Below are 25,794 nucleotides of genomic sequence, written 5' to 3' on the forward strand. Positions count from 1 at the left end.
CAGTTGGATAAATTATGAAATTTATTTATATTTCACCTTTTAAAAGCCAGAACATAACAAATGTCACTTTCTGGAAAGTCGTCTTATTAGAAATACATGAAGTGCACTTAATACAAGGAACTCAGTTTCCTGGTATCACCAGTGAGACCACCATCATCAGGTCCCGCAAATGAAGGTTTTGTCAAATTTCCCTCTAAACTTAGACTGAGATGAACTTCTTCCAGAAATTAGTGAAGAATCTGACCATAACATCGGGGCCCTCCCAAGCAACAGCACATTAGAAAAAGTTACTTTGCCCCCAAAGGGCCCGTCTTTGCTGGGCCCTGGGCACATGCAGCTCTCGCTGGCAGGGAGCGCAAGGCCCACAGCTCAGTGCACAGGCCCAGAGCCCCTTGTCATCTGAAACCTCAGCCACTGACCAGAAACAATGTCCATATTCAGACAAGAGATCTAACAAGGAAAAATGAACCTAGACCCAGATGCCTTTTGGTGGATCAGAAGCTCTGCTCCTACAGATTAGACAGCCCTTAGCCTCGTATTTATTAATATTCGTGAAACAGTCGAACTTCAGGCTTCCGAAGGTATTAGCAAAGCAAGTTTCCAGTGGACAGCTTCCATTACCAACTGCTCCCAGGAAGTGTGCTGTGCCTTCTGAACAGCGTGTCTTGTCAGAGACAGCAGCGGCGATACGAGATCTCCCCAACCCCTCCGCTTTAGAAGGCAGGTCTTCACACACCGACTTACGTGTTGAAACCAGTTTTATAAGGAAACCATTCATGACAGAAAAGCAACACAGAGTTTAATCTAAATTACCAAATAAAAGAACTAGTATTCACTGGAGCCCCCAAACTTCTTATTCATTTGAGGACTCCTTTTTGTGCTTCAAGGACAGGAACATAAGCAGGCTCCCCAGTTGAGAAGCAAACATAACCAAGTCACCGGAAAATACTTCATTAGTTTGAAAATCAGAACCAAAAAGCTATGGCCCTCCCACCTCACTTAGCTGACCCTCCTCCCCACTTATGGATAAATGGAGTTTAACTTTCCTAAGCCAGAAACACTTACTTTCACTAAAAATATGTGGTTACACCTTTATCCTAAAAAGGCACCATGCAGGCATTTAAGATTGAACCAGTTAATCCTAAGGGTATGCAGGAATGGTAGGAAAATATCACTAAGCAAAACTTCCAGCACCAGACCATGTTAAGTCCAGAACATTCAGGCCAACAGGACGTGTGAAATGTTTCCCATGAGGTAACTCCAGCTTTTGGCAGCTGCTGCCAAGGACCAACTAACAGGAACTTGCACAGCACAGAAGGAGCTCCATCACTGATCAGATGCGTTATTGCCAGAGCTCACACCCCGGGGACAAGGAGAGGAGACGCTTGTCTCATCTGTGCTATTCATGACCCAGAAAAGGTCCTGGCTGGCTCAGAGGACCTGAGAGGTCAACATCGAACACAAGGCTCAAATGTGAAACAAGAACAGGTGGAGAAGCTGGGTTCCCTTCCAAAAAGGAGGCAGAAGCTGCAGGATGTGGCTGAGGAGCAAGACCAGACATGTGACAAGCAGGGTAAACAGTAGGGGAAGAGACCAAAGGAAAGGAGGGCTCTGATCTGGGAACCTGTTCCCCGTTGGAAGTGACCCTGTCCTAATACCACGGCTCACTTCCAGGTCTGTTGTACATTTAGGTGGAGGAGTCACACGTTTCCCGCGGAACATGTAATGGAAGCTCTGGAACACGAGCCCCAGCAGAGCCTGCTCACTGGTCGATGATGGAGCGCTGCAGCACCTGGTTCATCATGTCCTCCTCATCCACGTCGTAATCCTACGGGCAAAAAAGACGCTCGGCCTCAGCCAACTGTGCGCAGCTGCAAGAACTCACTTTCAGTTGGAGAAGCAGGGCATGTGAGCGGTGGCTCTGGAGAGGGGCCGGAGGCCAGGGGCCAGCTCCACGGTCTGCGATGCCGGCTGCATGACTCCGGGAAAGTGCTTGATCTCTCTGTGCCTTGGCTGCCTCATCCTGACGATGACCATGATGACGGCTCCCTCAGATGGAAGGGTGGGGACCAGAGAGCACTTGAGTGAAGCCTGGCACAGACCAAGCATTCAGACCTGGAGCGTTCCGAAGTAAAAGCAGCCTTTTTGATTCAATGAGGCAAAGCTATCTATTTGGGAATTGCAGCTGGCGTTGCTGGCTGCATTACCTGAGTCACACCCACCCAGCTTGCAATTCCTTAGCAGAATCACTTCCATTACTTGCCTGGTTCCCGTGGGCACCTGAGCTTAAGGATCCTAAACCAGGTTCCGTAACAGGTAGAAACCACATACTGAAGTGGACAAAAGTTTTGGAAAACATAAAATAAAAGCAAGCTTACTATATCTCAGTCTAGATGACTGGCCAGTTCATCTTCTTAAATACCACACAGCTGTCATTCCAGGGAGCCCATCACATCAGTGACAAAACTCACCAAGGGGGCCCACAGTTCTCCAGGTAAGAGAAGGGAGGGAGCTGTGCCACCCCCGGGGGAAGGAGTTAGAGCACAGGCTCCAGACTCACCACGAAAGTGTCGTAAGAAAACTGGTGCCGGCGCTGGATGTGCTCTATGAAGTTGGCGCTGCGGTAGTTAGGGTCTCCCCAGGGCATCGAGGCACATATCGGACAAACCTTTCAATAAAGAAGCACAGTATCAGGTGCTGGATGTCTGAGCTGACATTAGCCCTCTGTGGCCTGTGTCCGGCCACCTTTCTTCCAGGACAGCTTTCCTGACCACCAGTCCAGGGCCTGGTCACATCTTCAAGTGCACATTCACATCCCAGAAGACACTGTCAGTCTCCCACTCGAGTCAAAAGGCTTAGGCCATGATACCACCCATTTTTGATCCCCTCCTGAGGTGAGAACACTGTGTCAGCCTAGAAGGAGCCTAGACTACGACCTTCCAACCCAGCACACAAAATGATCTAAAAGCACAAAGAAAACCAAGGAAATGACAGATGAGCGACATCCCAAGGAAGTAAAACACAGACTTATATGCTATTTTTATAAAGTAAATGCGCAGATGAGGGGGCTCAGGCTAAAGAGCCTTCATACAAGAGGTTGATTTGGGCTTTGAAGAGCGGGAGGTATTTGGAAAGACAAAGAGTACATGGCAAGAAGCCAATTAGTCTGGCTAGAATGGAAAATTCACGGTGAGGGGCAGAGAGGAGTTGGAGGGGGAGAGAAGCAGGCATAAGCGGTCTGGCTTGCCAACGGAACCCCACCATCTACAAGTAAGATATGTGACAAAGGGGGCTGACATAAGATAAATATGAAATGGTTAAGGAGCTAGGCAGGCGGCTGGCGCTGTGGAGGAGAGCATGATCAGAACCAGAGTCTGGGGAGGAGGAGGCTTCCAAAGGGAAGGGCTGAAACACTGACATTTAAGGAGTTCTGCAGAAGGAGAAGGGCAGAACAGAGGACCAAGGGCTGAAGGAAGTGAGGCTTCAACAGAGACAAAATAATCAGAGGGATTTCAAGAAGCCAAAGGAGGGAAAAAAAAGGACAAAAAATTAGGTTGCAGTACCAGATACCACAGAGTAGTTTAGCAATTATCTATCAAAATTATGAATGTACTTAACCTTTGACCAAATTAATCCATATCTAAGACTTTATTACTATTCTTTTTTTTGTTAGGAAGTGGGATTCACTGATGGGCCTCAGTGAGGAAGGGACAGGGCCAAGGTCTCATGAGTGCCTCTGTCCAGGAGCCACGATTAGTGATGTATTTGACCCCAGAGCTATCTGGGATGAGCCACTTCTCAGCCGCCATGTCTTCAGATTCATCTGCATTCAACTTAGTAAATCCCCACTCCTTGGAGACGCAGATTTCCTGGCGGCCAGGACGCCTGAACTTGGCCCTGCACAGGGCCTCAATCACATGCTCCTCGTTCTGCAGCTTGGTGTGGATGGGCATGATGACTTCGCCAACGGAAGACTCTGGCTACTGTGCCCAAGGGTTTTCCCAAGGCACTCTGTACACCTGTCTGGAGCCTAGACTGGGGATGGCCTGAGGCCAGACATGAATGTCCACTGGAAAGGGCTGTCTCCAAGGTCCCTTAGGGCAACCCGTACAGGCAACAGGCTGCATACACTACCAAGGAGGCTGCTCTCTGCAGCCATTGCACACCGGGCCCCCATGGAGAAAAGAGCACGGTCGGCTTAACTGGCTGCAGGCTAAGACTTTATTTTTCAGACATATGTAAATACAGGCAAAGGTATGTTAAAATCTATGACAGCCTTTACAAATGTACTATGAAAAACTTCAGAACTATAGGAAAGTAGATAATAGTTTGATAAACCATCCCTTATCCTCAACACCTAGATTTAAGTTTGGCATACTTACTTCAGCAAAAAATGAAGCATTTAAAAATAAGACACAACAATTCACCCTTAACTGTTTCAGAACAGTCCTAAAAATATGTGTTTCCCTTTACAAATACAGTACTATTTATTATCTCACCCAACGATCAATTTTTTTTAGTTGCATTTAATATCCAGTCTTTAATCAGATTTTCTGATACCGTCTGGAAGTAACCTTGACGTTTATCAATAAGGGACCAGTTAAATCATGGTACAGACAAGTAATGGAAAACTGAGAAGCTCATTAAAAAAGAATCAGATCTACATGTACTGATGTGGACAGATGTCAACAACATTGGTTACAGTGTGTAGAAATGCGCTGTCACTTGCATCCAAAGGGGGACAAAAAAGGAAGACGCACATGAATCATACATTTGAAAGCTAGAAATGTCACTGGATGACATAACTGTGTATTTTCCACACACACAGTTGAGCACTACTCAGAGGCCAATGAGCACCCGACAGAGGTGTCTCTGATGCTGTTAAGAGAGAACTGGTTTAGGAGCCAGGACACTGGGTTCCAGTACTGGTTCTGCACTAACCAGCTTCACAATGTGGGCAATCCACTTAGCGTGGGTGGTACGCTGGTTTCTTATTCACTTCCAGAAATGAGTGCAGGGGAGACAGTGGTAGGAAATGAATTTGAGTAGCTCTATCATTTGATTTAACATCCGTTTTAGTTTTCGTAATTACTAAAATAGTTGAGCTTATCTGGCTAACTTTAAAATGGAAAATGGGTAGTGGGAGCAGGTGGTGGTGTTTGTATGTCTGTGTCTAAGCTCATTTGCTCTTTCAATTAGTAATTAGTTATTAAGAACCATAACTGAAACGTCTTGAAGAAGCAGCTGAAAACCTGGCTTTGGGGTGTTTTCCATAGAATATATCATGCTTAGTGCAGACAAAGAATGTGTACTGAGCAGCTATTCTGGAATCATAGGAAAAGAAAATGTCTGGCCTCAGGCCGTCCCCAATCTAGGCTCCAGACAGGTGTACAGGGTGCCTTGGGATGGCCCTTGGGCACAGTAGTCAGAGTCTTCCGTTGGTGAAGTCATCAGGCCCATCCACACCAAGCTGCAGAACAAGGAGCATGTGATTGAGGCCCTGTGCAGGGCCAAGTTCAGGCGCCCTGGCCGCCAGGAAATCTGCATCTCCAAGGAGTGGGGATTTACTAAGTTTAATGCAGATGAATCTGAAGACTTGGCGGCTGAGAAGTGGCTCATCCCAGATGGCTCTGGGGTGCGATGGCCATTCCAGATTGGCATCTGCCTCAGAAACCTCAACACTCATCTATGTAATAAAGATACAGATCTCAGAAGGATGGGTATTAGTATCAAATGATGAGGCTGTTTATTTCTGAGAGAAAATCATCAGTTCTTTGTGACTGATCTCACGCAAGGTCGGCAGGCATGGTGTGTTGTTCTACTTTTACACTGGGTTTACTTCTATTATACAAAAATGACAAGTGGTAATATAATGCATTTCTCACATCCAAACATAAACTAAATTGCAAGAATATAAAAAATACTTGAATAACTGATGGTATAGAGGGAACCAGGAGTCTAGGGGAAGGGGCCACAGTCCACTTCTTATACAAGGAACTGACTACATACAAAGAAACAAATTTTAAAAATTGCAGCGAGGTGAGAGAAAACAAGGACTTAAGAAGACCAGCTGGGTCCATGGAGAATGTGATGCCAGCAGTGGACGCTGGACTCTAAAGGGATAAAGGAGAGAATACAGAAGAGACAGCAGCAGCTGACAAACCAAAGCCTGAAGGAAAAGAGAAACTGCAGGCTATACAGAGAAAACAGTGGACCAAATATTCCTCCCACCAATTAGACAGGAAAGATTGGGCATGTCTGAAGGAAAGCAAGTGTTACGAGCGGGTAGAGAGAAAAGCTGAAGGTGACAGGAGAGACATGGTGGGGAGAGGAAGCCTCAGGGGCAGGGCAAGGCCCTAGTCTCAGTCCTCTGCCTGGATCTGAGGATGCGGGCAGAGAAGAGGCAGACTTGCAAAGGAGCCTTTTCCTCAGCACGAGGGAATGATAAGGACACAGAAGGAGGGGTGCACACTCAAGCGTTCACAGGAACCCGGTGGGAAAGGCAAACAAGCAAAGCAGGATGTCTGTGAGCCATCCCATCTAGAGGGGCCAGCACTACTCAGAGCCAGCCAACTCTTGCCGGAACTTCTCACTTCTCAAATGTGGAGTATCAAGATTGAGAAATCTGCTAATTTTTAAAGTTTGGGGAAATGAAAATGGGTATGGGCCAGACAGGCTGCCAGTCTGTGACCTCAGAGATAGATCAGAGAGCTCCTGAGACAGAACGAACAGAGAAGAAAGGAACACACACCTGGTACTTGGAACTTAGTGAAAAGCAGGACTCACCATTATCTGTGGAAAAGATGGGGATAGTTCATGCCAGGAACTTAATGAAAAGAGAGTGTCCAGTACAGCCACCAGACAGTGTGTGTGTGTGCCTAGTGGCAATAGGGCCTGGCTGAAAACAGGGTGCTCGCTGGGCCAAGCCAGCCCAGTTCCCTAGTTTGGGGAGTTGGGAAAAGCAGAGAGGGGGGGGTTCAATCTGTGGAATCTGTCACAGCACAACATTAAGAGTCCAGGGAGCCCAGTGTAAAAAGTAGCTGTACTGACCAGAATTTGGACTTGGCAAGGAGTTCAATAGAGAAGATTCAAGGTATTCTCAAACAGACCAGCTGCATCTTAAGATTTAAGACAGAAAAACACCGAGTGCCATCAGGCCTAATTCTACTAGCAAAAGCTCATGCAAATTCTCAAGTCTGTACACCATCTTTTATAGCAGTGGAGCTGAAGATCTGCTCATAGAACTAGCTACACAGTTCAACAGAAGCAGTGTGAGATAAATGGGAAAACAAAACTATAGAGAAAGTTGTATTAAGACCTAGTCTGTCAATCACATTAAGAGGGAAGGGGTAACACTGCTGAGATGGACCAAATTCAAACTTTTTTTTTTTTAAAGAAAACTACATGTCAGCCTTGATATATAAATTAAATATCAAAGGACTGATAAGCACTATCCTGATAATTTCATCTACATTCTCTTTCCCCACAACTATGAAGAAGCTACTCAAATGGAAAACGGCAGCTTTATGCAGACACCAGGGGATCCAAGTTAACATTACTAACAATGGGAACAACAAACATCACATGACCCGCCTGATGTATACCCGGAAGATGTAGCATCCCTGCTCATAATCATGAAGAAACAGACAAACCCAAATTGAAGGACATTCTACAAAACAACTGGCCTGTCCTCTTTAAAAATGTCAAGGTCATGAAAGACAAAGAAAAACTGAGGACTAAAGAGACATGACACCTAAATATAACACACAGATCCAGGATTTTGGGGCCAGGGGAGATTGCTATGAAGGACACTACAATTGTTAAAATTTAAACATGAATCCCAAAGTAGGTATTAGATTGTATCAATGTTACAATTCCTGAATGTGAAAATCAAACTCACGAAAAAATGTGGTTTTCTAAGAAGACATTTACTTCTTCTTAGGAGATATGTGCTGAAGTATTTAGGGACAAAGGGTCATGTCATCTGTAACTTATTCTCAAATGGTTAGCATAAAATATGTATATAGAGTACAGTTAGGCAAATATGGTAAAATCTTATTAATCTGTGACTCTAGGTAAAGGGTACATAGAGTTCATTTAACTAACCCTGTAATTTTTCTGTTAAGTTTGACTTTTTTTCCTCATAAAAATTCAAAAAACAACAACAAAAACCCACATAACAAAACAAAAAACTCAAAGAGTTACTCTTACCACAGATTTGGTGTCCGTGCTATGCAACAACCTGCAGTGTTCTACAAGTCCTTCTTGATCAAAATTCTTCTCCGGACAGTAAGGACAAGGGAAAGTATAACGGTTTGGGACATTTCTGGAAGATGAAAGGCAGGAAAAAAGAAGAAACCTCTCTGTGAGTAACTTTCCACATAATTTCAATCACTGTACCCTCCCAAAAGGAGCAAAGTTCACTCAATGTGTCATGACAGGGGTTCTGATGATCACTTATGCATCAGGTCAAATGACTGAAAATAACAGATCAGCTAATATTTGAAGTGAACATGAGAGTCCTTCTCCACACCCATCCCAAAACAAAACCTTATGTCAGCTTTAGCCAGCATAACAATTATACCGCCACTTTCCAAAACTCATGAAGAAAGACGTCCACCTAAGAGAGTGACAGAGTCATTTACCTTGGCTGAAGGGACACATCCTTGGTGGTGGCCTTCACACCTTCCATGATGTAATTCTGGTATTTGGAACAGGTAGCCACATGTGCACGGATCTTGGATAGGAAGAACTTAAGTAGGAAGAATCAGAGCCCACAAGTTAGTCAGGAACTTGTACCCAGTCCAACACAGTCCCAAAGTGAAGGCAAGATGAAAACTAGACCTATGTCACCCTGGCAAACAATCTCACCAGACTCCTGGCTATGCTGATGGGACTGAAACTCTGACTGTTGCAGGGTTTCCGTTAATACCAAGGCTGATGTTTTACGTGACCAAACGAGGCTATCTGCCTCCGCTCTAAAATCACTCACAGAGAGGTTTGCTTTATTCATGATATGCTCTCTGCTCACAGAGACACTCCAAACCCAGTGAAGTTTTTAAAGTTTTCCACACTGGCACTTAAACTAATCTCCTTATGCAAGCCAAGAACCACATTCCATTATAAGTGCGGCAAAGAAAAGTGATGATTTACGTAAAAGGGATAAAGGCTAGTAATCCTAGTTAAACAATTATATCCTATCACCAGACTGTGATAAATGATCTTACAAAAAAAACCCAGAATCTGAATTCTATTTCTCTAATAAAATCTAGTCTTTGCAAGATGGAAAGAGAAAAGAAAACCCACAGAAGAGTGCTTCATCACAGGTGATCTAAAAAGAAAGAAAAAGTGTAAGGAATGAAGAAAGAGGAGGTAAAGGGAAGATAAACATTTCTGGAGGTATAATACAATACAATCACTAATCTTTAAAATGAAGAAAATCAAAAGCATACAGAAATTTTTAAAAACTCATCATGCATACATAAAGAAAGATGAAGGTAACAGGAAACTTTATTTCAGTATCTTGAGTTTCTAAATCAAAAGAAACTACAAGGAAAAATATATTTCAGTATTTGAGTTCTGGCTTACCATGATGCTTGCTTCTTTCTGTCTTATCTCCAGCTAAAGAACTTGACCTCAAGCTGTCTATCAAAGAGCTCCCAATTAAAAGGGACGGGAAAGAGCCCTACTCAGAACTGCAGCCACTGGGTACCCCTAGTGCTAAATCACTCTGAAAGGAAAGAAATGGTAAGGTATATCCATTTTATGGCTATCCATATTAAGGTGTTGAAGTAATGAAACTAAAATGCGAGGATGTCAAATAAGTCATTAAGTAAAAAAAAGTTTTCAAAAGTGAAAAGAACTTGTAGAAATATGTATTATAGTATGATCCTATTTTGTAGAAATCTCACACTTGTGTTTGTCAATGGGCAGAAAAATATCTTGCAGCCTTCCAAATTGAAGCATTTTTAAAGAGGTCATCTCTGGAGTGGGGAACAAGCCTACATTAGTTTATATTTTTGTGTTGTCTGGAATTAATAAAATCATAATGATTTAAAAACCAATAATGCTGTGTATATCTCTTTGAAAATAAAATGTTGTAACCTGTGCAGTTACAACAGATGTTAAGATAAATATTCTTGACTCGAATATGGTCACACACAAGAGTATGGATGCACTTCAAATGTTAGATATTGCTATTATAATCGAATGACTTCATATTGACCTTTGCACTACAATTTCTCCTTGCCAAGTGCTAAAAAGTTGAACAAGTTTTATATCTTTAGTAATATACATTATAAAATTTCCCCTCAGGACTTCCCTGGTGTTCCAGTGGTTAAGACTCCATGCTTCCACTGCAGGGGGCACGGGTTCCATCCCTGGGGTTGGGAAACTAAGATCCTGCATGCCAGGTGGCATGGCCCCCCCCCCCAAAAAAAAATTTTTCCCCTCAAACTCATTGCAGCAGGTAACTTTGAGTCACTGACTTCATTTTATATTTTAAAAAATTAAGAAATATCATTCATTATATTCTAATTAAAACTGTGTATGCTGCTTTGGGAAAATGGGTCTTTTGCAGGAAAAAACCGGGACAACTGATTTCTATGGCTTTCAAAGCTAAACTATGTAATATACTAAACCAATTCTTAAAGGAAAAAAACCCCCACCACAACCAATTAAGGTTACCAAAATGCAACAGCACAGCCACTGCCACAGATAACCAGCATGCACACGTGCTGTTAGTCACTTAGTCACGCTCTAACTTCAGAAACGATGTGGCAACAGATCTACATTTTACCCATCTAATAGAAAGACACTGACTCTTCCGTTTTACTTCCACATACATTTTTACGGCAGCCATGGCAAGAAGTCTCTGTGCTCTCAATCTGCCGCTCGAGCTCCACGGCTCGGACGCCAGGTGCCAGAGTGCTGCGACACACCCCACAGACAGGCTTCTTCGGCTTCAGACATTCCTGCAGGCATGCAGAGCAAAAGCTAGAACAAGACATACAGAGAACCTGCGTCATGCATCGTGGAGACAAGACAACAAAAATGGATAAACTTTTAAAATGACATCAATGAATAAAAAACAACTTGCTCCCTGCTCTTGATTCAAATACTGAGTCCTTCTGGGCAAGAAAAAGGGGGGGAGGGTGTTCCTTGCAACGAACACACAGGTCCAGCAACAGAAATAAATGCAAACTCCCATGACATGGCAGAAGGTGCTTCGGCACAGTCTTCAGACCTTAGCCCCTGCCGCTGAGGGATCTTGGCGGGATCTCCTGAACTTCAGTTTCTCCTCTGTGAAGTGGAGATTGTAGTACCTCCTTCTAGGATTGCTGGGAGGATGGATTATGCATAGCAGACTCTTACTGCAGTGTCTAGCACATATGAAATGCACCACAAACAGACGCGGCTATCATTAGAGGTGAATGCAAAGCACTATGGAAACACAAAGTCAAGAGCAACAGTTGTGACCCAAGAAGGACAGAGCTGGTAAGACTTCAGAGGCAGCATCCGCGAAAGAGCCTTAAAAGAAAGAGTTCAGTGGTACAGGAGGGGAAGAATATTCCAGGCCCTTAGACTTAGACTTTTATTTCCTCAGATGCATCGTGAGTGTTTAACACCTTTCCTCATAAGCAGTAGGGAGCCAGGTGTTTAAAACAAGGTAGCAACCAGACCAAATTCAAGTTTTAGAAAAATAACTCTGGCGTTATCAAGGACAATAGAGTTGCTGGTTTAAAAAATTTTTTAGATGAGGAAAGACAGAAAAGACTTGATGTAGAAACCAAACAGATGGCCAAAGGCAAGAAACCCTGAGGCAATAAAAGAATTCAGGAAATGATTCAGGGGTAGAATCGGTAGGACTTGGCAATTTACTGAATTTGGAAAAGAAAAGAAGTCAAAGATGACCAACTTTCTGTCCGAAGCCTAGATAGGTGGTGATACTCAGATATGGTACAGAGAAGGAAGGAATAATAAAGCATGAAAATACCCTGGCTACATCCTCAACCTGACAGACAAGATAACAAAATCTGCCAGGAAGAACTCAGGACACATAATCAAAGGTAATCTGTGCATCTGACCATTTTTTACTGTCTCTAAAAATTTTCTTCCTTTTTGTTATTTAGCTAGATGTTAAATGCTGCTAGACAAAATTCTAAACCAGGATGGGAGAAAGTGAGGGGGTCTAATGATTCACAACCGAGGGCACAGTGGTGAACTAAACAAAATCCCTGTCATCATGATGCTTATATTCCAGAGTAGGGGAAAACACAAGTGTTAACTTCAGATAGTGATTAAATATATGAAGGAAATAAAACAAGGCAAAGAGATCAGCTGCGGGGGAAGGGGGTCATAGAAAGCGTCTTTAAAGGGGTAACAGTTGAGCTGAGACCTAAAATTATGAGGAGAGCCGCACAGACGTGGATGAAAAGAGTTCCACAGAGATGACACCAAGTGCAAAGCGGGAACCAAAAGGTAGAAAGGAAGGTCTCTGAGGCCATGATGTGGTAGACCACGGGGAGAGGATAAGCGATGAGGTTAAAGAGGCAGATGGGGCCTTATGGCCATCACTTGTTGTACCTCTTCTCAAAGGCAGATCAATAGAGTACCCAAGAGAGCACAGAAGATCCCAGAGAGCATAATGAAATCAAACCCAGCTTGTAGATAAAAGCGGCTCAAAGCCTCCCTTCAAGCATACACCAAGATTCAGCTCAGAGATCAATGTTCACAAGCCACTCTGTGCCTGAGTCATACCCGACGAACAAGCCTGCTTTTAAATGGCCCCTGCACCTTGGACTGGCTTTTAGTTTCCATTTCCTATTTATGGGGCTTTTTCTAGTTCAGCCTTCTAGATGCTCCACTTCCTGTTATAATGCTACTTAGAAAATCCTTCTCTTGGGCACCTAGCCACCTGCCATTCTCCAGCTGTATTCCACTAAGTTGGAGGGGGATGTAAAATTCAGGGCTTGAAATAAAGTTTTATAAAGATCAACACTCCACGCAGCCGGAGCTGCAGTGCTGCTCACTTCCAAGCACAAAAGTTAGCAAAAATCAACCAGGCAGAGCAAAAAGCACTTGGCTGGAGCTAAGGGAGACTTGGCTGCCCCCACAGAGGTGTAGCCATCTGTCTTTAATCAACATTGAACTGATGAACACACGGAGCTAGTATGGTGAGTACAGAAAAGAGCCAAGGTTTGAATCCCAGTACTGCCCCCTGACCTCTGACCTAGGAAAGGTCCATCTGGCTCAAGGAAACCTCAAATTTTGCTTCTCTTCAGTTGGCAAATTGTGCTGGGTCAATCCTCTTTATAAATGTTAATTGTAAATGAAATCCACTGAATTAATCCAAAATTGGGTAAACATAATAATGAGGACTGATCCAAGGAAAAGAGGACTCAACCAGAAAGCTACCTAGGCTCCACTTCAACTTTCACAAAGTTTGCTTCCACCACTAATTTCTTAGTTCATTCGTTCCTTACTTGATCACTCCCCCGTCCCCATCCCAGGTTTGATCTCCATAATACCTTCCCATTGCACAATGAGTTTTGACAAAAGTTTGAGCATTATTAGTACTGATTTATCATCAATTCACTGGACTGTGAACTCCGAGGGCAGAATCACCTTGTTTCCTACTGTGCCCCCAAATCTGGCACATAGTGAGCACACAAATATTTTAGCCAGTTGAACATAAGATTGGAAGATGGTTGCTCAGACACTACGCTGGGCACTTGGGACAGAAAGAGGCGCAAAACAGACATGATCACTGCCCTCGTGATCCCTAAGTTTTGCTCTGTGCAAGGCTGGAGAAAGAAGCCCCAGGAAAGAAGCAGGGAGGTAGTTTAAATGGGGATGGTGACAAGGGAGGTAACTTAAACTGGGACTTGAAGTCTGGAAAGGATCTGGGATAGAGACGGGGGAGGTGCAAATGGGGCAAGAAGAGTTCCAGGCTAATTGAACTGCAAACGGGAACAGCCTGAAGCTAGAAAGAGCTTGGCGCACTTGAAGAAGCAAAAAGCAGTCAGTGTGCCTGAAGAGCCCTTGCCAGGTGCCAACTGTTCTCTGAACTGGCAAACAGACACCTGCAGTCCATCTGGGGAGAGTAGACAATGGTGAACCTGCCCTAAGTGAGCCTCAGTGCCCTCACCTGCAAGATGGCCTCCAACTCTCTTCCCCTGCTGTAGTGCTGCAGAAATAAGAATGCCCATGAGGTCCAGTAGGTGCCTATTGTGCCTACTGACCAACAGAGGGGTCCTAAGACCAATACCAAGATGATGCCCGTGACGAGCACTGGGGAAGGCCACAGAGGAAACTCCAACTCGCAGTAGCAAGAGGTAGGTAGCCACATCTTCTACAGTTCTTTCAACTTAAGCGTCTGATGTGTGTCTGATGGAGCAAGGCTTAGATTCAAACCCAGCCAACCTCAAAGCACCTACCCCAGAACCTATACTGGACATTTTCACATACATCCCCTTCAGTCGTCATAAGCAGTCTATTAGCAATATGGAGGCTTTATAATTTCAAATACAATGAAACAAACCTCGTACCCAAGTAGGAATGCTAACAATCCCTATCTGCCAACTCCCCACCTCTTTCACAGCGAAGGGCAGACTGGTCAGATCTACATCAAGACTTCCCTTTTGTTCTTTTGGTCTAGTCCGGCGTTTCCCCAACTGTAGTGAACATTAGCATTACTTGGCACAGCTAGACACATGACGCCATATACAGTGTACTTCAGGGGCCACGTACAGACTATTTAAGGGAAACTGACTCCCCAAGAGCCGACTTTAGACCCTACCAAACCCCCAGCAGGGTGCGACTCCACCATCGCCCGTGGGAAGGAGCCTGGCAGGCTGCCTGTAACACAGCAGGCGCTCAACGGAAGAGCGGGATACTTGGGAGTAAGCAGGGCGGAAGAGAAGACCACCCCGCCAACTTCCACGGGCCTCCAGGAACTCCGTGTCCTCCCGCTCCCTCCTCGAGACCCTCCCTGCCGAGGCCTCGCTCCTCGGCTCCATTTTCCTCCCAGTCAGGCGCCCCCACGACCGGCCCCTGACTCTCCACTTACACGTGTCCACAGGGCACCTGCACCGGCTTCTCGTACACCTCTAGGCACACGGGACATGTGAAGCGGCCCAGGGGGTCGGCCTCCGCCGCCGGCCCTGCCAGCTGCGAACCACCATCACGGTCCTGCAGTTGCGCCGCCATCTTGCCGCCGCTCAGCGCAGGGCAACGGCGGCCGAGAAGGAGGAGCACGCGGGGGCGGGGCTAGGGGCGGGGCTTATGGAACGTGCGTCGGGCTGGGGGCGTGACTCACGGAACGTGCGTCGGGCTGGGGGCGTGACTTATGGAACGTGCGTCGGGGGCTGGGGGCGGGGCTAGTGGGTGGGCAGCGCCTCCTGGCCTCTCTGACGGGAGGGAGGGAGGGAAATCTGGAAAATGTGGAGCCAGATCCAGAGACTGGCTTTGTGGAACAGGCTTTGTGCTTCAGCCACTGTTTCCCAAATTTAAATCGTTATTACTATTACTTAAAATTTACTTATGCACTATTACTGAATCTTTCTCTTCAATCGAGTTGTTCTTTTTTTAAACTTCAGCAAACAAATTTTAAAGGAAGATCTGTTATCACTCCCAAGCTACAAATAGAAAATCAGTATCACATTTCTACAGGACACTGGAAAAATACAATGGAAACAATACAATCTTATAAATTCATGCTGGATACTGTTGCCGCTGAAAAGGGAGATTAAGCATGAGTAGAGAGGTGCTGAAGACAGACTACCACCACACTGAGACTGCCTAGTGAAAGCAGAAGTAATCTCTATCTCCCTTAGAGTCAAACTATTTAAAATTGTGTCCACATGCCTCCTGGCCATGGGGTCCAGCTCCAGCTCTGTATAAGATGGGGAGCCTCGGGTTTGAAGAGAGACTAAACCTCAATCCTGAAAGGAGCAGGCCTAAAACCCAGATGTTTTGAATCTCAACTTTCTCCACTTTTCACTGCACCAAATTGGCTCTTGTATATAGCCCACTTAACAAAAGCTACATCTTTTTAAAAGGCAGGCTCTGCTAACAAGTCTGTGTGGTTTTCTTAACCAGGAAAGTCAATGATCAATTAAACTCCACCCTGAAAGGCCACAAAGCCCTCACAGTAAGGAGTCTGCACAGGACAAATAAACCACGTTTGCTAAGCCAGATTAATTGAATGCAAATTTGCGCCTCATTTGTCCCATTCTCAGTCCTCTGGGTTGATTTTGCTTGACCTGCTGGCAGCAGGAGGATTATTTTTAGCTTGCCATGTGGGCATCTTTTCACAAACGAATAACCTGTGCATCTGACCTCTTCCCAGCCAAAAGTGCCCTTTCTCCTCTCCAGGGATGGGGGTGCTTTAGTGGGGGCAGAGGTGTGTTGTGGGTATTTATAAGCCTTTGTGTTGGCTTTGTAGCTGCCACCAGACCCTGTGCTGAGAGCAGGGAGGACGGTGAGGGCAGGGGAGTCCCAGACCCGGGCTTCAAATCCACTGAGTGCCTCCAGTTTGGGCTCTTGAAATGAACTTTCCATGAGCTCGTACACTTAGTCACAGATACAGGAGGACAGGATTGAAATAATACTATATTAATAGTGAACTTTTTGTGTGCTTATTATTCTAAGCACTTTCCATGAATGAATCCTCAGAGCAAGCTGTGACTTAGCTTTCTACCACTCACATTTTACAACTATGCAAATCGAAGCACAGAGAGATTCAATTACCTTTTAACACAGATGGAAAACCGGAGTGAGGATTTGAACCCATGCAGTCTGGCTTTGGTACCTGTGCATTTAATAGTGCCAGTCGTTCTCAAACTCTTATGTGCATCAGAGTCACCTGGAGGGCTTCTGAAAACAAAATTTGCTGGGGCAGACCCCCAGAGTTCTTGATTCAGCAGGTCAGTAAATCTAGGGTGTGGCCTGAGGATTTGCATTTCTAACATTTTTTCCAGGTGATGCAGCCACTGCTGGACAGGACTGTACTTTGAGAACCACTAACCTACATTATACGCCCCCACCCCCCACCCCCGTCCCCTAACCCCAGCCCCGGTCAATGCTGAGACTAGACTAAATGTACAATATCCCTTCCTGTTTTTTCTGGGCATTCTCCGTGAAAATGTCCCCACTCTCCCTTTCTTAGCTTGCAAATGTATTGCCAGCCCTCCCTCATTCCCCACAGTCACACTGGCTGTTTTTCAAAAACAATCAACCTAATAATGTGTGTCCAATGAATGTATCTTTCTCCTCCCATTTTCCCTTAATGTTCTTGAGGAAAATGTTTCCCACAATCATCTCTTCCTCTTTAGTTTTTGGCAGCCTCTCTCAGATGGCCTACATCATCTAAGACCCTCTTGGGGTTCTGATGAGAGCCTGGAGTGGGGAAGGGGTCCTGCTCAAAGGCTTTGCAAACTTGATTTTTACTGCCAAGGGAGACTCATTCATTCAGGCAACAAAGAGTCCCTGTGGGCCTACTGTGTGCTGGGCCCTCCAGTGCCGGGGATATGGTGTGAGGGAGAAAGACATTGGTCTCTAATAGGCAGTGAGGTAGGCGGGTGGCGACAGATGGTTTAAAAAATTATTCAACTAAATAGTGATCCTAAGGAAAATCAATGGGAAATCTGCTCCTGTAATCTTTTGTTATGCCATGATCCAGTCCCACCATGCCCACACTTCTTGCCCACAGAAACTGTGACATAGTGTGTGTTGCTTAAGCTGCAAAGCTTGTGGTCTTTTGTTATACAGCAACGAATAACTAATACAACCTCTTCGTGGGCGATTTGCCTATAATTATCCAATTTACAAGAGCACACATCTTTTGATTTATCTTTTCTATTTTTAGGACTTTCTCCCACAGACTTGCATCATCCAATACTGTGGCTATTTACATTTAAAAATTTAAATTAAAAAACAAAATTAAAAATTCAATTCTTCAGGCTCACATTTTTAGAGCTCAATAGCCCATGTAGCTAGTGGTTATATACTGGACACAGCAGATAGAGGACATTTCCATCATCACAGAAAGTTCTGTGGACGGTGCTGCTATAGACCAACTCACACTGACATGTAGGAAAGATACGTACACACAAATGTCCAGGACAGCATTGGTCATAATAGCAAAGTGATTAATACAACAGATATAATTACTGGTATGTTAACTCCATGAGGAAAGGGATTTTTGCCCATTTTGTTTACTACTGTATATTCAGCTTCTAAAACAGTACCTAGAGCATGGTAGGTAACTCCATAAGTATTCGTTAAATGAATATACAGCTGATAAGGAATGATGTTTGAAATATAGTTTTGATTAAAATAACACCAGGATGCTGAGTAATGCAAATAATATGTGAATATGTTTGTGTATGATGAATAGATGTCTCTGGAAGGTAGGGTAACCAACTATCCCAATTTGCCTGGGGCTGAGGGGTTTCCCAGGATGTGAGGCTTTCAGTGCTAAAGCTGGGAAAGTCCCAGGCAGAGCAGGATGAGTTGATTACCCTGCTGGAAGGATTACAGAGAATCTAGTACAAGTGGCTATTATCAGGAAGTGAAACTGAGGGCCTGGGGCCTAGGTTCTGGGCCTGGAGCAAGACTTACTTGTCATTCTCTTCCCTATTGTATTGTCTAAACTTTTCTATCAAGTTCATGCATTACTTTTTGGGTTTTTTTTGGTTTTTTTTCGATACGCGGGCCTCTCACTGTTGTGGCCTCTCCCGTTGTGGAGCACAGGCTCTGGAAGTGGAGGCTCTGGAAGTGGAGGCTCTGGAAGTGGAGGCTCAGCGGCCATGGCTCACGGGCCCAGCCGCTCTGCGGATCTTCCTGGACCAGGGTACGAACCCATGTCCCCTGCATCGGCAGGCGGACTCTCAACCACTGCGCCACCAGGGAAGCCCTAAAATTAAACCTTAAAAAAAAAAAAAAAAAAAAAAAAAAAGATTGCCAAACTGGTAAGAGAGCCAGGAGGAATTCCCATCTGCACCACTAGGGGTCGTAGGAGTATCTCACAGGCTCACCTTGCCTGGCTCAACTAGGTGATCATGGCTTCCCTTGTTCTTTACAGTTCCTTAAATGTTTACTGCCCCTACCTCTATGGCTTACTGTACTTAGCATGGAAGTAAAAACCCAAAAGAAAAAAAAAAGACTGGGGAAAAAAAGGACATAGTGTCGGATTGCAAGGAGTTTTAACATGAGTGACACTGGCATGTAAATGTCTATTTAGGGACTTCCCTGGTAGCGCGGTGGTTAAGAATCCACCTGCCAATGCAGGGGACACGGGTTTGAGCCTTGGTCTGGGAAGATCCCACATGCTACGGAGCAACTAAGCCCGCGTGCCACCACTACTGAAGCCTGTGCCCCTAGAACCCGTGCTCTGCAACAAAAGAAGCCACTGCAATGAGAAGCCCGCGCACCACAACGAAGAGTAGCCCCCGCTCGCCGTAACTAGAGAAAGCCCGTGCACAGCAACGAAGACCCAATGCAGCCAAAAACAAATAAATAAGTAAATTAATAATAAATAAATGTCTATTTAACCAATAACTTCTAGGTGTCAGGTATCCTGATAGGTGTTGGAATTATGGCAGAGAATGATTTGGATATAAACAGGAAAGACACGGGGGATGACCACGTAAAAAGGCTGCTTCCAGAAAATTGCAGTTCATCAGTCACTCCACCAGCTCATTGCTTTTGCACAGCATTTTACAATTTGTATTATATCAAGGGTCAGCAAGATCTGATAAGAACTAAACCTGAAAAATGGATATTATGGTTGCTCCTGGTAATGTCTAATCTACTTTCTATCCTTTGGTTGGTTTTTTTTTGGCTGCGTTGGGTCTTCGTTGCTGTGCGCTGGCTTTCTCTAGTTGCGGTGAGCAGGGGCTACTCTTCATTGTGGCACGCAGGCTTATTGCGGTGGCCTCTCTTGTTGCGGAGCATGGGCTATAGGTGCACGGGCTTCAGTAATTGCAGCACATGGGCTCTGTAGTTGCGGCACGCGGACTCTAGAGCATGGGCTCAGTAGCTGTGGTGGATGGGCTTAGTTGCTCTGCTGCATGTGGGATCTTCCCAGACCAGGGATTGAACCCATGTCCCCTGCAATGTCAGGCAGACTCTCAACCACTGTGCCACCAGGGAAGTCCCTGTCTCTTTGAATTTGCCTACAATAGGCATTTCATGTAAGTGCAATCGCATAATATTTGTCCTTCTGTGACTGGCTTCTTTCACTCAGCATAATGTTTTCAAGGTTAATCCATGGTGTAGCATGCGTCTAAACTTCATTCCTTTTTATGGCTGAATAATATTCCATTGTTTGCATATACCATATTTTGTATATCCACTCATCTGTTGATGGACACTTGGGTTGTTTTCACCTTTTGGCTATTGTGAATAATACTGCTATGAATATTGGTGTACAATATTCTGCTCAAGTCCATGTTTTCAATTATTTTGGGTATATACCTAGGACTAGAATTGCTAGGTCACATGGTAATTCTTTTTAACTTTTCAAGAACTACCAAACTGTTTTCCACAGCAGTTGCACTATTTTTCATTCCAACCAGCAAGGTACAAGTTTTCCAGTTTCTCCACATCCTTGCCAATGCTTGTTATTTTTCTTTTCTTTTTTTTTTTAAATTATAGCCATCCTAGTAGGTGTGAAGTTGTATCTCATTGTGGTTTTGATTTGCATTCCCTAATGGCTAATGATGTTGAATGTCTTTTCATGTGCTTATTCGCCATTTGTCTGTATTCTTTGGAGAAATATCTATCCCAAATATCTATTCCAGTCTTTTGTCCATTTTTAAATTGGGTTGTCTTTTTTTTTTGTCCACACCCTGCATCATGTGGGATCTTAGTTCCCCAACCAGGGATCAAACCTGTGCCCCCTGCAGTGGAAGCTCGGAGTCTTAAACACTGGACCACCAGGGAAGTCCCTAAATTGAGTTGTCTTTTTGTTGTTGAATTGTAGGAGTTCTTTTTTTTTTTAGGAGTTTTTAAAATATTTTGGATATTATAAATTCTACTCTTCTGAGCAGCATAAATGCAAGGTGCCCAGGATTGAGCAGAATGACATCAAGCACAACCACGTTGCCCAAACATCTGAGGCCTACTGTACACCCCAGCCTAGCAAGCCCCATGAGTCTGAGTCAAAAATAATCCTAGCTAGCTTGTGTTGAACTATCACTCCGCACTGGCACCTGTATTAGCTCATTCAATCCTTGGGGGTAGTTAGTTCTATTAACCCCATTTTGCTGATAAGGAAACTGAGGCCCAGCGAGGTAACTAGCTTGTCCAAAGTCACATATAGTTGGAAAGTGGCAGAACTGGGATCTGAACTCAGGCCTTTTGGCTTCTTTTCACAAGTCCCATCATGCTTTGGCACTTCCTTACTTTCCGGCTCAATAAGATGTACCAGCCCCACATTGTAATTTCCCTGTCCCAGCTCTGACAATCAGTTGTTTCTCCAAGACTTGGTTCATTTTAGTGGAGAATGGTATTTAGAAAGCAAGATATGGGTGGTCAGTGCTTATTGCTACAGCGGTGTCATTTCTTTCTTTCTTTCTTTCTTTTTTTTTTTTGCCATATCGCATGGCTTGTGGGATCTTAGCTCCCCAACCAGGGATGGAACCTGTGCCCCTGCAGTGGGACCAGGGAGTCCTAATCACTGGACTGCCAGGGAATTCCCCCCGGCTTTTTTTTTCTAACAGTGGTGTCATTTCTCATAGGCTCACTCAGTAGACAGAACTAGGAAGTATACCTACATATAGTGTTTATAATTGCAAAATTTCACTTAAAAATCTGGACTTTTAGCTCCTCTTCAGAAACCTGAATATCTGATCATGATCAGCTGGGAAATTGGCAACAATCAGCTGGAGGATGGTAGGGGTTCAATAATTTTCATTTTCTCACTGAAGTATTTATTGAATGCCTACTGTGAGCCAGGTACTATGTTGTATTACATTACTACTAATTTCTGGTACTATATAGTATGAGATGATAGTACTCTAGTACTAGTTATGCCTACCTTATATGCTTGTAGGCAGTTGAGTTTCAATTTCCAGTCCTTACTTTTTATTGCTTTCTTCCCTCCAGCTGGAAGGAAAGCTGGACATGCTTACATGTCCAAGTCACTCAAAGCCCAGTGCAAATGCCACCTCCTCCTTGAGGCTGTCCCCAATTTGCCATCTCAGATGTCACTTCTCCATTCTCTAAGCTCTCTATCCCTCTCATAACATTCGCCACCTTCTATCCTGAATCACTGGTTTTTAGTTCATCCTACTCCTAATTTATTAATATTCTCTCATTTTAAAAAGTTATTTATTTTATTTATTTGGCTGTGCCAGGCCTTAGTTGTGGCAGGCGGGCTCCTTAGTTGTGGCATGCAAACTCTTAGTTGTGGCATGCATGTGGGATCTAGTTCCCTGACCAGGGATTGAACCCAGGCCCCCTGCATTGGGAGTGTGGAGTCTTAACCACCATGCCAGCAGGGAAGTGCCTTAATATTCTCTTTCTGATAAGGAGGCTGTATGCTCCTTGAGGGCAAGGGCTGTATCTGTCTTGCTTGTGTCTGTCTCTGCCCCTTAAATCGAACATCAATCCTGGCACATTGTAGGCATTCAATGAAAATTTCAGTTGGAAACAAATGCTCTCTAATGGGTGTGCTACTAGTAGTAGTGTAGTATGGCAGGTAGTAGTAATATAATTGTGAGCAAAACAGGTATACTAGTTTTGTCCTCACAGAGCTAACTGACTTCTAGGGGAGAAAGATATTAATAAAAATCATATAATATGTATTTGTAGAATGATATAAAAAACATGATCTGTATTTGCATTATTGTCCACAGTTGGCTTCATACATATGCATACATACATGCGCACCCTTAGAAAATATATAGTATCAGTTGATGTTTTGTTTTCCATTTCAGGGTATGTCTCTCTTTTTTCCTTCCAAAATATGTCTTGCAGAGTTATGTAGGTTTACATTATCCTTTTTAAGTGATACACAGTAGTCATTAGTATGGCTACACCATTCCCTTGATGGACATTTAGAATGTTTCTGGGTTTTGTTTTTGCATTACAAACAATGATGCAACAGGTCTCCTTGTGCACTTACGCTTTTTCTCTGGTAGATTACAAGAAATCAAATTGATGGGTCATAGGCTTACTTTTATTTATATATTTATTTATTTTTTTTTGCGGTACGCGGGCCTCTCACTGTTGTGGCCTCTCCCGTTGCGGGGCACAGGCTCCGGACGCGCAGGCTCAGCGGCCAGGGCTCACAGGCGCAGCCGCTCCGCAGCATGTGGGATCTTCCCGGACCGGGGCACAAGCCCGTGTCCCCTGCATCGGCAGGCGGACTCTCAACCACTGCACCACCAGGGAAGCCCCATTGCTTTTTTTTTTCATTTTTTGCTCTACACGTCTGTGTCATTAGAATTCATGCATTACTTTTGTGATTTAAAAAAAAACACTAAAAAATAGAAAGAAGTAGGTAGATGGTTCATGTTGTTGGCTTTTAGAAAGTAGAGGTACCTAATCATTGTTACATGACTGTTACATAATCTGCTAATCATTATGTAATAAAATCTGAAAAGGATGCTCCCGTGATTCCATGTCACCAAGCAGAGAACTCTCAGACCTCCAGCCCTGTCTAAAAGATGAGAAACATGGCTCCCTTCAGAGACTTTGGTATTTTTCTGATACGAAATGTCACCGAGAATCAATGGCCAGGGTTTCCTACCGGTAAAGCCTTCTTAAAAATCTGTTTTCTTTTTTGCTGTCACAGAACCACAGAGATGGAAGGGACTTATTAGCAGCCTCATGCAGTCTTTTAACAGTTTCCAAAGGACAGTTTTGAGCTGTTGCAAAGGCAGAGGGTTTGGGTAGGACAGTTTTTCTCAGCTGGAATTCCTGTAAACACCATCACCTTACAGGTGATTAAGAGAGAAGCTTAAACATGAGCTGATAACAGCTGAAGTATACGAAGACCTTAAGTGATGCTCAGACAGCAACAGCTAAATACAGTAATTGCTGCTGTTTGAATAGCTGGTTGCTGGTTCTCCAAATGCTCTCCCATGTATTATGTCATTGACTCCTGAGACAAGACCCACTGACTTTAGCTGGGGACCCCAAGGCTGAGAGAGAATCCTGCAATCAAGCAACATCTGTTGGGCACCTTCTGATCATGTGCAGAGCTCACAGGAAACACAGATAAATAAGAAGCTCCAGGTCTTGTGGGGGGTGTCAGGTTTAAGCGTGTGTATATATATATATATATATATATATATGTATATATACTTATTTATAGTAAGAGCTGAGATAAAATATTGAAAGACAGTGTTATGGAGTGGGAAACCAGAGGAAGGTGGGTCTTTGCCTGGAGAAATCAGAGAAAGCTTCAGAAAGGATGTGAGGACTGAGCTGGGGCTGGAAGCCAAGAAAACAAGGAAGGGAAGAGGCGAAAGGAAGAACATTCAAACCCAGGAAACAGCAATATAGAGGCATAGAGGCCAGAGGGGAGGAAGAGTATGGTAGGTACAGACAGCCAAGACCATGTTGGAGAAAGAGAACTTGGCACGGAGTGGGCTCTGAGTCTGGGGTAAGTTAGAGAGATAGAATGAGTGGTTCAATGGTAAATATGTTCAATAAAGTCTTGAGTATGTGCTAGGCATTTTGCAAGCACTAGGGATTCAGTGAGTGGTGAACCACAAAAGCAGAGTTCACGGTCAATGTGGTGGGTGGGAGGCAAATCTATGAAGTGAAGTGACAAGCCACCAGAATCTATGCCAGTGTAGTTTACACTGCAGGTGTCTGGTGAGGTCACAAAGCAAGGAGGCAATATTTGGTTTGGTCTTCCCCAACCCTGGTTTCCATTCAAGGAAGTTGAGGGCTGAGAGAAGTCATTTCCTTTAACTTAACCAGATCTTATTACTTCATTTATTTATTTATTTCTGGCCCCACGGCAGGGCTTGCGGGATCTTAGTTCCCCCACCAGGGATTGAACCCTTGCCGACGGCAGTGAAAGCGCCGAATCCTAACCACTAGGCCGCCAGGGAATTCCCAACTTAACCAGATTTTAAAAACAAAGTGTATTTAGATTATTACTATATGCCAACTACTGTAATAAGCTGTTTCCATACTCACTTCATTCTCACATGAAACTCAGGAGGCGGTATATTATTATTGCATCTTACAGGTGAAAAAGCTGAGGCTCAGAGAAGTTAAGTAACTAGCCTAAGGTCATGCAGCTGGTAAAATGCAAAGGCAAAGCTGGAACCCTCACTAAACACAGCCTGTAACATCAACAGTCCTCTCAAGTCTGGATTCAGGCTCACGTGATACTGGGCACCTCACTTGCTCTTTTTAAGCCTCTGGTATTTCCACCTGTAAAATGGGGGTGAGGGATCCAATTGTCAGCTTCTGGTCAGGCGCGGTCGGGAGCTCAGCTCGCAGATCATCTCGACAAGGGGAGGAGGAGGCCGCGGATCGCTCAGTCTGAGATCGCAGCTCCGAGCTACCATCTCCAGACTACAGACCGGTTCCCATGACAACCCGGCCAGCCGCCATCCTGTGACCGAGGGCGTGCGTCACTTCCGGCACGTTTATTTCCGGGTCCCAGCCCCAGCAGAGGCAGTGGGCCTTTAGACCTCAAAGCGGGACTCCGCGGCCTCTCTGCTCACTCTTCTGCCTCCCGCTTCTTCCTCCACCGCCAGCGAGCAACGGCCTCACCCCAGCCCAGGGCGTAGCTGCGGCCGGGCCTCCCTTTGGACCCGC

The 25,794-nt window shown here is 44.6% G+C and overlaps 1 protein-coding gene and 1 non-coding gene across 4 annotated transcripts; both read right to left on the reverse strand.

Annotated features, from left to right (window-relative positions):
- On the reverse strand, window positions 1-25,184 carry RNF114 (ring finger protein 114). 3 transcript variants are annotated; one of them, XM_060123603.1, is made up of 6 exons: window positions 25,165-25,184; window positions 10,845-10,995; window positions 8,646-8,752; window positions 8,212-8,326; window positions 2,561-2,668; window positions 1-1,828 (listed from the first exon to the last, which is right to left on the reverse strand). In XM_060123603.1, exons 1-6 carry the CDS (start codon window positions 25,167-25,169, stop codon window positions 1,763-1,765), a joined length of 552 nt encoding a protein of 183 aa, XP_059979586.1. In that variant the 5' UTR covers window positions 25,170-25,184; the 3' UTR covers window positions 1-1,762. The 3 variants fall into 3 exon arrangements, with proteins under 3 accessions (XP_059979586.1, XP_059979585.1, XP_059979584.1); XM_060123602.1 differs by lacking the exon at window positions 25,165-25,184 and adding an exon at window positions 15,071-15,231 and having other exon boundaries at window positions 10,845-10,973; XM_060123601.1 differs by lacking the exon at window positions 25,165-25,184 and adding an exon at window positions 15,071-15,231.
- On the reverse strand, window positions 4,078-4,212 carry LOC132506611 (small nucleolar RNA SNORA70). The gene has a single exon (XR_009535923.1). It is a non-coding gene; the product is annotated as a small nucleolar RNA SNORA70 (small nucleolar RNA).
- Window positions 25,185-25,794: the final 610 nt, after the last annotated feature.

This window comes from Lagenorhynchus albirostris, chromosome 15 (genome assembly GCF_949774975.1).
Source record: "Lagenorhynchus albirostris chromosome 15, mLagAlb1.1, whole genome shotgun sequence".
Taxonomy (NCBI): domain Eukaryota; kingdom Metazoa; phylum Chordata; class Mammalia; order Artiodactyla; family Delphinidae; genus Lagenorhynchus; species Lagenorhynchus albirostris.